At 32.1% G+C, this 12830-nt stretch overlaps 2 protein-coding genes across 4 annotated transcripts; both read right to left on the bottom strand.

Moving 5' to 3' along the window:
* Nucleotides 1-396: 396 nt before the first annotated feature.
* LOC124845291 (NADPH HC-toxin reductase 1-like) lies at nt 397-2874 on the bottom strand. 2 transcript variants are annotated; one of them, XM_047322364.2, is made up of 5 exons: nt 2598-2874; nt 2345-2514; nt 1986-2207; nt 1087-1472; nt 397-828 (listed from the first exon to the last, which is right to left on the bottom strand). In XM_047322364.2, exons 1-5 carry the CDS (start codon nt 2710-2712, stop codon nt 693-695), a joined length of 1029 nt encoding a protein of 342 aa, XP_047178320.2. In that variant the 5' UTR covers nt 2713-2874; the 3' UTR covers nt 397-692. The 2 variants fall into 2 exon arrangements, with proteins under 2 accessions (XP_047178320.2, XP_047178321.2); XM_047322365.2 differs by having other exon boundaries at nt 1986-2204; nt 2598-2873.
* A 5863-nt stretch (nt 2875-8737) lies between these two features.
* LOC148198778 (NADPH HC-toxin reductase 1-like) lies at nt 8738-10864 on the bottom strand. Of its 2 annotated transcripts, none has more exons than XM_088115052.1 (5): nt 10484-10864; nt 10231-10400; nt 9883-10099; nt 9297-9682; nt 8738-9037 (listed from the first exon to the last, which is right to left on the bottom strand). In XM_088115052.1, exons 2-5 carry the CDS (start codon nt 10359-10361, stop codon nt 8902-8904), a joined length of 870 nt encoding a protein of 289 aa, XP_087971178.1. In that variant the 5' UTR covers nt 10362-10400; nt 10484-10864; the 3' UTR covers nt 8738-8901. The 2 variants fall into 2 exon arrangements, with proteins under 2 accessions (XP_087971178.1, XP_087971177.1); XM_088115051.1 differs by having other exon boundaries at nt 9883-10104; nt 10484-10862.
* Nucleotides 10865-12830: the final 1966 nt, after the last annotated feature.

The following is a 12830-nucleotide window of genomic DNA, read 5'->3' as shown; positions in this document are numbered from 1 at the left end:
CATTTATAAACTTCAACATCACTGCTCAAGGATTATTTGAAACATCGTTTGCTCAAACGATTCAGGTGATAATTAAAAAAAAACACAAACACACAAACAAAATATAATAAAAATGTATAAAAATAATATTTATTCTAGACTTCACTATACAGATCGTGTCAAACTTTTTGGACACATGTACTCTGTGTGGAACAGTTTGACCACACAAGGTTACTCCAAAAATTCCAATGCACAGGAAGTGAATTCAATCGATCATTAATGTTTGGCGAAGATCGGAGGGCTTATGTTTTTGATTGTAAATTTGACGTAAAATATACATTTAAAATTCAAATAATCTGAACTTCATATGATAGTTTGCATTCATGACTAACTTCACAGCACTCATAATATAGACAGTACAGAACTTTCTTGTTAGAAAGAACCCTAGTTGTTTCTTTCCGAAAATCCCAGAGAACAAGTTTTTATAGCTAGTAGTTTTGTTAAGACAATTTCTTATACTATTCCATATGAAACTCACTCCATTACATCCAAATCCCTTTCAATTTGGTAACTCTCAGTCGAATAATTCACTTTTCTGGTTGATTTGAAACTCAGATTATTTTTTAATAAAAAAGAAAAAACAAACAGTACTAACAGAAACAGATGTCTCTGCTATTTGCTGTATTACAAACAGATACAACACAAGATGGAGACTAGAGTTCACCCATCCTTCTTGCACATTTGATACAATCATCCAATATCATCTTCGCGTCATATCTGTATACAAATCCTTTATCACACAGCTTTGTTGATGTCCACTTCATATCCTTCCTCTGCCCATCTTCATCTCTGAAATGTAATTTTCAGATGAAAACTGTAAACAATTAATAGGAAGAAAACTTAACTTGTGTATATCCAATCATGTACAAATTTGATCTTAATCGTGTTTAAAGTTATATTCCATAGAAAATGTCCTTGTTTAACATCTTTTTGCAGAAAAGATACTACTATTTAGACCTTTGAGTTAGTTCTTTCAGAAACAAAAAAAAAAAAAAAAGACTAAGAAATAGTAAATCTAGCAATAACCAAGAACAGGCAATCACTCACTCTTGTTTGACGGTGAATTCTGGATAATAAAGAGCGTAATGGTTAGCCATCTCTTGTAATGAAATGTAAGAACTTGCACACAAGAATCTTCCACTGATGGAGGTGCTTTCCATGCAGAAAATATGAGCTTCACATACATCATCAATGTGTGCAAGAGGAATTTTACCCAGCAATCCCTCTAGGAACTTGAGTGTTTTGTAGGCTATTTCATTTTGCACGATCTGTGAAATGCAAATTACCCTGCTATTGATTGTGGAAGATACGAGGGTGTCACCTCCCACTAGTCCGCAAGGGAGAGTCACTACCTCCAATTTTCTTCCACCATTTTCATCATTCCCATAGCTCAACAGATGTTTCTCAGACAGTGTTTTTGAATAAACATAGTCCTTTAAATATAAGATCAATACAATAAAGTCAACATTTGTATATTTGCACCTCTGTTCATGTTTGATTCTTGTAAAGTGAATAGTAGTAAGAAACAATCTCAATCATGTAAGAAAATCAACTGATAAAATTCCCAAGATTGATCTGTAGTACGAGACTTGTTATCAATAATGATTTTCCTTGTTAATGACCAAAATTATTACTCACTCACCTTACACACTTTACAGTTAGCTGAATCCCTCTAAATGACTATGTTGTGAATATAAAGGACCATTAACGAGATATAATATCAATCAAATATAAATTCAATTTCTTATAAGAAATTGACATTTTAAAAAAATGAATTTATATGTTGTCATCCGTTTAATTTCCTTATATCCCAACTATAACACTTATTGTTTCTTTACTTTTCTCTTATAATCCAGGGAGAAGAAAAGTGTAATGAGAGCATGGAGTAGTAGGAAACCAAATTCTTTCTTTGAAACAAATTGAAGAATAAAATGTTGGGAACTAACCTTGTAAAAAGGATCAGGGAATACGAATTCCAAGGAATCATTGAGAGGAGTCCAGCAAGTTTCATCCATTACATCTTTGAAATCACTCCCATCTTCTTTCAGCGGAGAGGCTGATACAACAGAAGCAGTGTAGATCAGACGCTTCACCGTCCCTGATCTCACACATGACAGGGCAATGCTTTTCGCACCTGCAACTGCTGCTTCCGTAGTATCCTTGTACTGCTATATATGTATATATGCATGCGTCTTATCATCACATCACTCATGTATAGTATTAAAAGATTAAAATTATGCTTTCAAAAATTTCATCCCATGCCTTAAACAGATTGAGTTATGCATCCAGAGTTAAAGAAACGAACCTGAGATGAACCTGGTTCGTGGGTGAGGGGAGTAGCAACATGAAACACACACTCACATCCTTGAATTGCGGGATCAAATTGAATTGGGTCGTAAATATCAGCTTCAAACAGAACCAGTTTTCCTTCTGCATGAGGAAGGCTCTTTAGCAGCCCTACCTTTGACTCGTTCTCTGATGATTATGTTCCAAAATATGAATAAAAACTCAGATATGATAGAAAGAGAAAGAGAAAGAGACAGAGAGAGAATACTGACTCAAATCTCTGAGAGTTGCATGAACAGTATAACCCTTGCCCAGTAGCTTCTTGATGAGCCATGAACCAATGAAACCAGTGCCTCCTGTAACACATACCTTGCTCCCTTCTCTCATTTTTCCTACTCTTTTCACTGATATTCACACCACAAACACTTACAACTCTAGTGAAATAGCTTTTGAAGAAATATTGCCAAAACACTCTTTAAACATGTACACTGTTAGATTTCAGATTGGTATTCTTATATGTGAAAAATAATCCAAGTGTGAATTAAAAATGATAAAGTTATACACTACATAACATACGAAAGATCCATAAACTTGCTTATTTAATAGCATCTACTCTATTTAACTTATTATTGAATATAGTGGAAAACTATATTTGGATTAATCTCCCTTGTGTAAAATACACACATAGGGTTCTCTATTTATAATAGAAGAAATATGAGCTAAGCCCAAAATACAAATGAGAAATAATAACAAACTAACTAAATGATAAAAGATATAATATATCTAACACTCCCCCTCAAGCTCGAGCATACAAACTGTACCAACTAAGCTTGGAATAGATGAACTCAGTGTTGAACTAGATGATTTGTCTTCAAGAGTGCGAGGCAAACATAGATGGACTAACAACAGCTTGTGAAACTTCAACTTCAAAAGTGGATGAAGGAAAGCAGTGGTGGACAATGACAAACTGCAAGGACTGATTCCCAATCAATGATGGATGAGTGACGGGATCAACAGTGGTAGCTGAAAGCTAATAGCTACAAAACTGCAGGAACTACACTAAATCATCATCAATGATGGTTGGATGACGGGATCAACAGCTGAAATCTACAAAACTGCAGGGACTACACCCATATATATGTGACTTGCAGTGTCTTGGAAACGTACTCTCCCTTAGTGTGAAGGGCGGAAATGTGGAATATCACAGTTGCTGGACCACTAAAACAAAACAAAATATTAAGCTACAATGCTGAAACAAAGGCATTAAAGATCCAAAGATATGTTAGAGGTTCAAAATTCTTTGTTGGACAACTCCGAAGTGGTGATACTTAGCAGTGTATCACAAGAAGACCAGACTAAACTCTAGCCCAAGAACAACTGATGTAGTTGCGTCTGTCTGAGGCGGTAGCGACTGCAGCGACGGTTGACTGCTATAAAACTGTAGGGACTAAATTGCCATCATTGACTGATGAGGCATGTAGTGGCTGGAAGCGACAAAACTACAAGGACTGTCATCACTAACTGACGAGGTGATGGGGGCCTACAGTGGTTGGAAGCATACGGCGCTTGGACAGCGGCAAACGGCGTGGGACAGCGGCAAACGACGCGGACATCAAAGTGACTTAGGGTTCCAAAAACGTGAGGGAGAAAACCCTAGGTATGAGCCCAAGCCAACAAAACGGAGAAACAGGAACCAAAACGTACTCAAGAAGCTCCGGCGAGATGATTTGCAGTGACGCGGTGAAACTTCGACACCGGGAAGGCGGCGCGTGCAGAACACGTGGCCGAGACTGGCCGAGAAGAAGCGGCGCGTGACAGCTGGTGCGGAGGCTTCGGAGGACGGGACCACTACTAGGGTTGGGTTGCGTTTCTCAAGGTGCACCTAACCCTTGACTTCGCCGGAGCAAACGACGTTCGGCGACGGTGACGATGGCGGACTGGCCGGAAAGAAGCGCTGCGTGGCGGCGCGTGACTGAGAAGTGGCTCTCGAAACCGGCGTGGTCGAAGAGACGGTCCAGATCCGTAGGTCACCTGTCGAAACTGTGACGGTGGCCGGGGCGACGGCAACGGTGGCCGGCTGCGGACAGAGGTTGGGGGCGGACAGTGGCTGGCGATGGTCGACGGCAGAGGCGACTGGCTGTACTGGTGCTGACTGTGGCACAGATTTAAAAAAAAGAGAATGGACTGTCGGCTGAAATTTTAGAGGCTGTCGGCCGTCGGCAGACAACAGAGACCCGGAAGAAATACATAAGGTTCTTTATTTATAATAGAAGAAATATGAGTTAAGCACAGAATACAAATAAAAAATAATAACAAACTAACTAAAAGATAAAAAATATAATATATCTAACACTTATAACATGAAAAAGCGATCTAAACTAAATCTTCTTAGCGTGTGTCTATGATGACTTTCATTAAGTATAAGTAAAACCGGTCTACATGCAATGTTAAACAATTTTATTCAATCACAGTTCACCATTTTAAACTATTTTTAGATTCTAGAAGTCTTGGATTTCGTATTTATAAAAGAAATTAATGCACAGAAGAAAAGACACATATACGCTTAAATAATTGGCATGATGGGACCCATTACAAATACTTTTCCATGCCCTCCGCGATTCAGTAGCCGGCTTCATTGACAATGTCTTAAATATTCTATAATAATTTAACAACATTTTTTTTATAACATTTTAACATCATTTATGTAGTATCATGTGATTGGTCCTTATTGATATTTATGATTATTATTATTGATTATAGAGTAATTTTGGATCGATCATATAATGACACGTAGATGATATTAAAATATTATAAAAAAATATTGTTAAAGTATATTATCCTTTAGCATACTCTTTATTTCGTTCAATATTTTAATTTAATTTTTGAGAGAATATTAACATTTTAGCAATATATTTTTAAAGTGTATGCCAAACTTCTAATATCTCCATTAATTTTTCAGATTTCAATTGCATTCTTCAAAAACCTAAATAATAATTGTATACTATATTTCTCATTTGTCCCTTTCTTAGCCTTTATGTTACAAAAGCAGCTTCCGTGATTGTGTACCAAAAAGCTACAAATAATTAAAGATTTAAAAGTGGTATTTCACTATTTTGCTACTTCATTTAAAACAAAATCCTAGAGATCACGTGACATGTGCTAGTATACTTTCTAAATAAACAAGTAATACCCAAGTAAATACAATTGAAGATGTCATATTTTTTTTGCAATTAAAAATAAAATACTCTCTTGAATTTGGCTTGCTTGAATGAGCTCTATGAACTTAATTTTGCACGATTATATTTTTAAGATTGATTTTTTGTATAAAAAAAATACAGTACTGATGTTAATTAAAAAATATATTGTTTTTGTATGTATTATAATAAAAGTCACTGCCAAAAAGATATATAATATATTAGTATAATGATAAGAATTTTTTTACTAGTAGTAGTGGGTAATAATCTTACAAGGACAAACATTATTTAAGTTTCATTTTTATTACGTGTGTACAAAATAGTAAAAAGTATATATATATGAGGTTGAAATGAGGCATGTTATGTTGATGTCAATTTCTTTTAGCAAAAAACTTAGATATGTTAAATTTATATTTATTAATTAAGAATTTGTTAATCAACATTTCGATTTTTAGGATCAAAAGTACAAATAATGAAAAATGTACTTTAATAAAAAGTTGTGTTTAGAATACACAATTAATTCGGCATAGTTTCAACACGACAGTAAAAAACAAAAGAAAAAAACAAAGTACATCTCCGAAGGGAGATATCAAAACTCTTAAGATTTTAAAATATAAACCAAATAGGTTGACTTGTGTATTAATTTTTATAATGTGCTAAGATAATTTTAAAAATACAAAAGATCCAAAAAAGTATCCAACAAAATATGAATTTTTTAAATAACCAGCTCTCATTTCAATAGCATAACATATTACTATATCATGGTATATAGTTAAAAGGATGACATCCATCATTTTATCTTATTTTACTGTATAACCTCTTTTAATGATAAAATATTAATTTAGCTAATAAAAATAAATATATTTTTTTAAAATAAAATCATGTTGTCCATAATTGTTAAAAGATAATAAGAAAACGATAATTTCAATATTAAAATTATATATTATCATATCAAGTCAGATGTAGACATTTAAGACAAACTCACTCTCACCTTGAAAGGTAGGAATAATTTGGATTAGAATTTTGTAAAATATAGAAAAATATCAAAAATATTAAAAGATAAAAGGATTATTTGTTAGAAGTCTCACGTAGTATATAAACCTCACCTTATAATTTAATTTTTATGTTAGAATTTGAGTTTTAGAAAATCGAATTCTAACTTTTATTTTCTAAAAACTTTTATATAAAGAATATTGAAATTCGGCTGCTAGGAAACCGAATTTTAAATTTACTTTTATAATATTTTTGAGAAAATATATATTGTAATTAGTTTTTGGTAAACCAAAATATAACTTTTGTTAAGTAAATTTTACGAAAAGGTAAGTTTGAATTTTGTTATCGTGAAATTGAAATTTGATTTTTGATACTAGTGATTATTTACTAAAGGAAGCTGATTTTGGTAATCTATTTCAAGGTAATTTATTATTTAATTTTTATTTTATTGAAATGAAGAAGGAGAAGGAATTTTTTATTTTATTTTGTAAGAGAAATATAAGTTTTATTTATTGAATTACACTTGAAATAAAAGTTCAATGAATTTAACCATTGAATGTGGATCCTCTAATGTTAAGACTATGTGACCTAGTATTTGAGAGAGCAGTTTCGTGGGTGTGATGGTTACTTGATGTCCATTTCAAATATGGTACTAACATGGCTATAATAATCTTCAAAAATAACAAAATAAAATTAATACAAATTTAAAATGAATATTTAAAATAAATATAATATAACAAAATAATCTTCAAAAACAACAAAATAAACAATAAACATCATAAAATAATACAAAGTTAAAAATAAATAAATAATTCAAATCTATTTAACGAGTTTCGAAAACTATTAAGACTTTTAACTATTCTTATCACCATTGAGGCCAACAATTTTGAAAAACTGTTTCAAAACTTGTTAAAGACCTTAATGGTTTTCGAAAGGTCTCAATAATTTACCCTTTATCTATATCAATCCAAATGAATATGTATAACTATAAAAATGTAATGAAAATTATAATAATAGCTTAACTTCTCTTCCTTTTAAAGAGAAGTTATTGATTATTTTTTGTTGAAATTATTTTTTGTTGAAATTATTTATCTATTTGTGCTCCTCTAGGGTCACAATGATTTTGAAATTGATGATGAAATTAAATGATGGGAGTTGTTTTATTTTAATCCTAATACTTGTCAAATTGGATTGTTTCAAGAAGACATTGATTATTAAAAAATCTAATTAGTAATTTATCATCTTCTATACTGATTTTAAATAAAACAAATAATTAAAATATTGGTAATAAAATTATTGAAAAATAATTAATAAATATTTTCTAGAATTTAAAATGTTTTAAAACATATTTCAAATAATTTTTGGTGGTTTTGAATCTTCAATAGAAATTAAAAACTAATAAAATAATGATATATTTTGTGACCATAAAAAAAAAACCACTAGCTAGGAAAAATGAAGAGACGTCATCCAGGACTTTCTTAGCCATTGGAAACTCTTCCTGCTACTTCCACCACATCATCTAATTTCCTAACAAGACAATTGCGGAACAAAAAGGTCACCACCATCTTAGAAATAGTTAAAAACAAAACTGAAACTGAAATAAAATATTAATGAAATTCACAAGAGAAGTGCCTTCAAAGAAACACTGAAGAATAAAAGCTTCAATTTCCTTTCAAATCAGCTATTCAATGTCAAACAGGACCACACCCTCTACGGTGTCTTTGAATAAGTAAAATGCATTGTACAGAATCTCAAATTAACGGTGAGCATGGAACATGAATGTAGGAGGTGTTTTCGATATACACACGGATCTCCACTCTTCACAGAAAAAAATAATGTCCACTTTAAACCAAATCCGTAAAGATTTGATTTTGATACTACTTCAAAAAACTTCTTATAAAAAAAATATTCATGTGTATATACAAACTCATATTTAACTCTTCTTTTACTGGACGTGAGATTTTTTTGTACTCTTAGGAGGAGGAGACAACCTCATAGTATACGAAATATGTGGAAACCATTCATGAGACTCGTGCAGTAGGAGACGTAGTCGTCGTTTTCTTGGTGGGCCTCTGCACCAAGGAGGCGGGAGTAACACAAAGTTATAATAAGTATGGAAGTTTTTATGTATAGTTATACTATTTTAAATTATTTAAGTTACGTGTATTATGCATTTTGTCCTTTGTTTATTATTTTCACTAAAAACAGGAATTCTGTAGACAAACTATCACAACCCTTGTTCTCTTAGTAATGTAGCGCAATTTCTTACAGTGAATTCCCTTTTTCAGTTATTTTAGAACTGAGACTTTTAATCAACAAGACAAACAATAGTATTAAATATAAGATAGGGAAAGAAAAAATGCATCTTGCAAGCAGATGCAGATGGAGACTAGAGTTCACCCATCCTTCTTGCACATTTGATACAATCATCCAATATCATCTTCGCATCATATTTGTATACAAATCCTTTATCACACAGTTTTGTTGCTGTCCACTTTATATCCTTCCTCTGCCCATCTTCATCTCTGAAACGTAATTCTCAGATGAAAACCGTAAACAACAATGGGAAGAAAACTTAACTTGTGTATATCCAAGACTATACAATCAAGTTCAAATTTGATTTTAATCGTCCTTAAAGTTATTCCATGGAAAATATTTTTGTTTAGCATCACTGTTCATAAAATATTCTACAATTTAGGACTTTGATTTGTTCTTTCATAGACAAACACAAAAAGACCAAGAAATAGTAAATCTAGCAACAAACAAGAACAGCCAACCACTTACTCTTGTTTCACATTGAATTCGGGATGATAACGAGCGTAATGGTTAGCCATCTCTTGTAATGAAATGTAAGAACTTGCACACAAGAATCTTCCACTGATGGAGGTGCTTTCCATGCAGAAAATATGAGCTTCACATACATCATCAATGTGTGCAAGAGGAATTTTACCCAGTAATCCCTCTAGGAACTTGAGTGCTGTGTAGGCTATTTTATTTTGCACGATCTGTGCAATACAAACTACCCTGCTACCGAGTGTGGAAGATACGAGGGTGTCACCTCCCACTAGTCCGCAAGGGAGAGTTACTACCTCCAATTTTCTTCCACCATTTTCATCATTCCCATAGCTCAACAGATGTTTCTCAGACAGCGTTTTTGAATAAGTGTAGTCCTTTAAATATAAGACCGATACAATAAAGTCAACATTTGTATATTTGCAACTCTGTTCATGTTTGATTCTTGTACAATGAACAGTAATAATAAACAATCTTTTTTATTATAATCCAGGGAGCAAAAACAGTGCAAATGGAGTCATGGGAATCCAAATTTTTTCTTTCAAACAAATTGAAGAATAAGATGTTGGGAACTAACCTTGTACAGAGGAACATCAAGGAATACGTAGTCCAAGGAATCATTGAGAGGAGTCCAGCAAGTTTCATCCATTACATCTTTGAAATCACTCCCATCTTCTTTCAGCGGAGAGGCTGATACAACAGAAGCAGTGTAGATCAAACGCTTCACCGTCCCTGATCTCACACATGACAGGGCAATGCTTTTCGCACCTGCAACTGCTGCTTCCGTAATATCCCTGTACTGTTATATGCATCTTATCATCACATCACTCATGTATAGTATTAAAAGATTAAAATTATACTTTCAAGAATTTCATCCCATGCCTTAAACAGATTGAGTTATGCATCCAGAGTTAAAGAAACGAACCTGAGATGAACCTGGTTCGTGGGTGAGGGGAGTAGCAACATGAAACACATAGTGACATCCTTGAATTGCAGGATCAAATTGAGTTGGGTTGTAAATATCAGCTTCAAACAGAACCAGTTTGCCTTCTGCATGAGGAAGGCTCTTTAGCAGCTCTACCTTTGACTCGTTCTCTGATGATTATGTTCCAAAATATGAATAAAAACTCAGATGTGACAGAAAGAGAAAGAGAAAGAGACAGAGAGAGAATACTGACTCAAATCTCTGAGAGTTGCATGAACAGTATAACCCTTGGCCAGTAGCTTCTTGATGAGCCATGAACCTATGTAACCACTGCCTCCTGTAACACATACCTTGCTCCCTTCTCTCATTTTTCCTACTCTTTTCACTGATACTCACACCACAAACACTTACAACTCTAGTGAAATAGCTTTTGAAGAAATATTGCCAAAACACTCTTTAAACATGTACACTGTTAGATTTCAGATTGGTATTTTTATATGTGAAAAATAATCCAAGTGTGAATTAAAAATGATAAAGTTATACACTACATAACATATGAAAGATCCATAAACTTGCTGATTTAATAGCGTCCACTCTATTTAACTTATAATATGGAAAAGCGATCTAAACTAAATCTTCTTAGTGTGTGTCTCTGATGACTTTCATTAAGTATAAGTAAAACCGGTCTACATGTAATGTTAAACAATTTTATTCAATCACAGTTCACCATTTTAAACTATTTTTAGATTCTAGAAGTCTTGGATTTCGTAATTATAAAAGAAATTAATGCACAGAAGAAAGACACAGATACGCTTAAATAATTGGCATGGTGGGAACCATTACAAATACTTTTCCATGCCTTCCGCGATTCAGCAGCTGGCTTCATCGACAATGTCTTAAATTATCGTATAATAATTTAACAATATTTTTTTTACAACATTTTAACATCATCTACATGTGACATTACGTGATTAGTGCATGTTAGTGTTTATGATTATTATTATTGATTATGAAGTAATTTTAGACCGATCACATGATGACACATAAATAATGTTAAAATATTATCAAAAAATATTATTAAAGTATCATTATCCTTTAGCATACTTTTTATTTTATTCAATATTTTTAATTTACTTTTGAGAGAATATTAACACTTTAGCAATATATTTTTAAAGTGTATACCAAACTTCTAATATCTCCATTGTTTTACAGATTTCAATTGCATTCTTCAAAAACCTAAATAAAAATTGTATACTATATTTCTCATTTGTCCCTTTCTTAGCCTTTAATGTTACAAAAGCAGCTTCCGTGATTGTGTACCAAAACTGCTACAAATAATTAAAGATTTAAAAGTGGTATTTCACTATTTTGGTACTTCATTTAAAACAAAATCCTAGAGATCACGTGACATGTGCTAGTATACTTTCTAAATAAACAAGTAATACCCAAGTAAATACAATTGAAGATGTCATATTTGTTTTGCAATTAAAAATAAAATACTCTCTTGAATTTGGCTTGATTGAATGAGCTCTATGAACTTTATTTTGCATGATTATATTTTTAAGATTGATTTTTTGTATAAAAAAAATACAGTACTGATGTTAATAAAAAAATATATTGTTTTTGTATGTATTATAATAAAAGTCACTGCCAAAAAGATATATAATATGTTAGTATAACGATAAGAATTTTTTTACTAGTAGTAGTGGGTAATAATCTTACAAGGACAAACATTATTTAAGTTTCATTTTTAATACGTGTGTACAAAATAGTAAAAAGTATATATATATATATATATATATATATATATATATATATATATATATATATATATATATATATATATATGAGGTTGAAATGAGGCATGTTATGTTGATGTCAATTTCTTTTAGCAAAAAACTTAGATATGGTAAATTTATATTTATTAATTAAGAATTTATTAATCAACATTTCGATTTTTAGGATCAAAAGTACAGATAATGAAAAATGTTACTTTAATAAAAAGTTGTGTTTAGAATACACAATTAATTCGGCATAGTTTCAACACGACAGTAAAAAACAAAAGAAAAAAACAAAGTACATCTCCGAAGGGAGATATCAAAACTCTTAAGATTTTAAAATATAAACCAAATAGGTTGACTTGTGTATTAATTTTTATAATGTGCTAAGATAATTTTAAAAATACAAAAGATCCAAAAAAGTATGCAACAAAATATGAATTTTTTAAATAACCAGCTCTCATTTCAATAGCATAACATATTACTATATCATGGTATATAGTTAAAAGGATGACATCCATCATTTTATCTTATTTTACTGTCAGAACCCGTAAAAAAAAATCAAAAGTCAAAAACGAGTAAAATCTACACACGTATTTGTTTAGTGGAATTCACGTGTCAAGAGGGGAGCTCGACACTCAGATGACGAACGCCAGGTGTCAAGCTGAGAGGAGTCAGAAATCAGTTAGTGGAAAACAGGTGTCGACTGAGAAGGGGACGTTCGTTTTTGAGTGGGAAGCAAAACTTGGATTTTCAAAAAAACACTCTACTCTCTGCATGCACCCTCTTTTCAGATTTCTGAAGAATCCCAATCTCTCCTCC

The sequence above is a fragment of the Vigna umbellata genome, chromosome 5 (genome assembly GCF_029865625.1).
Source record: "Vigna umbellata cultivar VRB3 chromosome 5, Vumbellata_1.0, whole genome shotgun sequence".
NCBI lineage: Eukaryota > Viridiplantae > Streptophyta > Magnoliopsida > Fabales > Fabaceae > Vigna > Vigna umbellata.
This window is presented reverse-complemented; position numbering and strand designations above follow the sequence as displayed.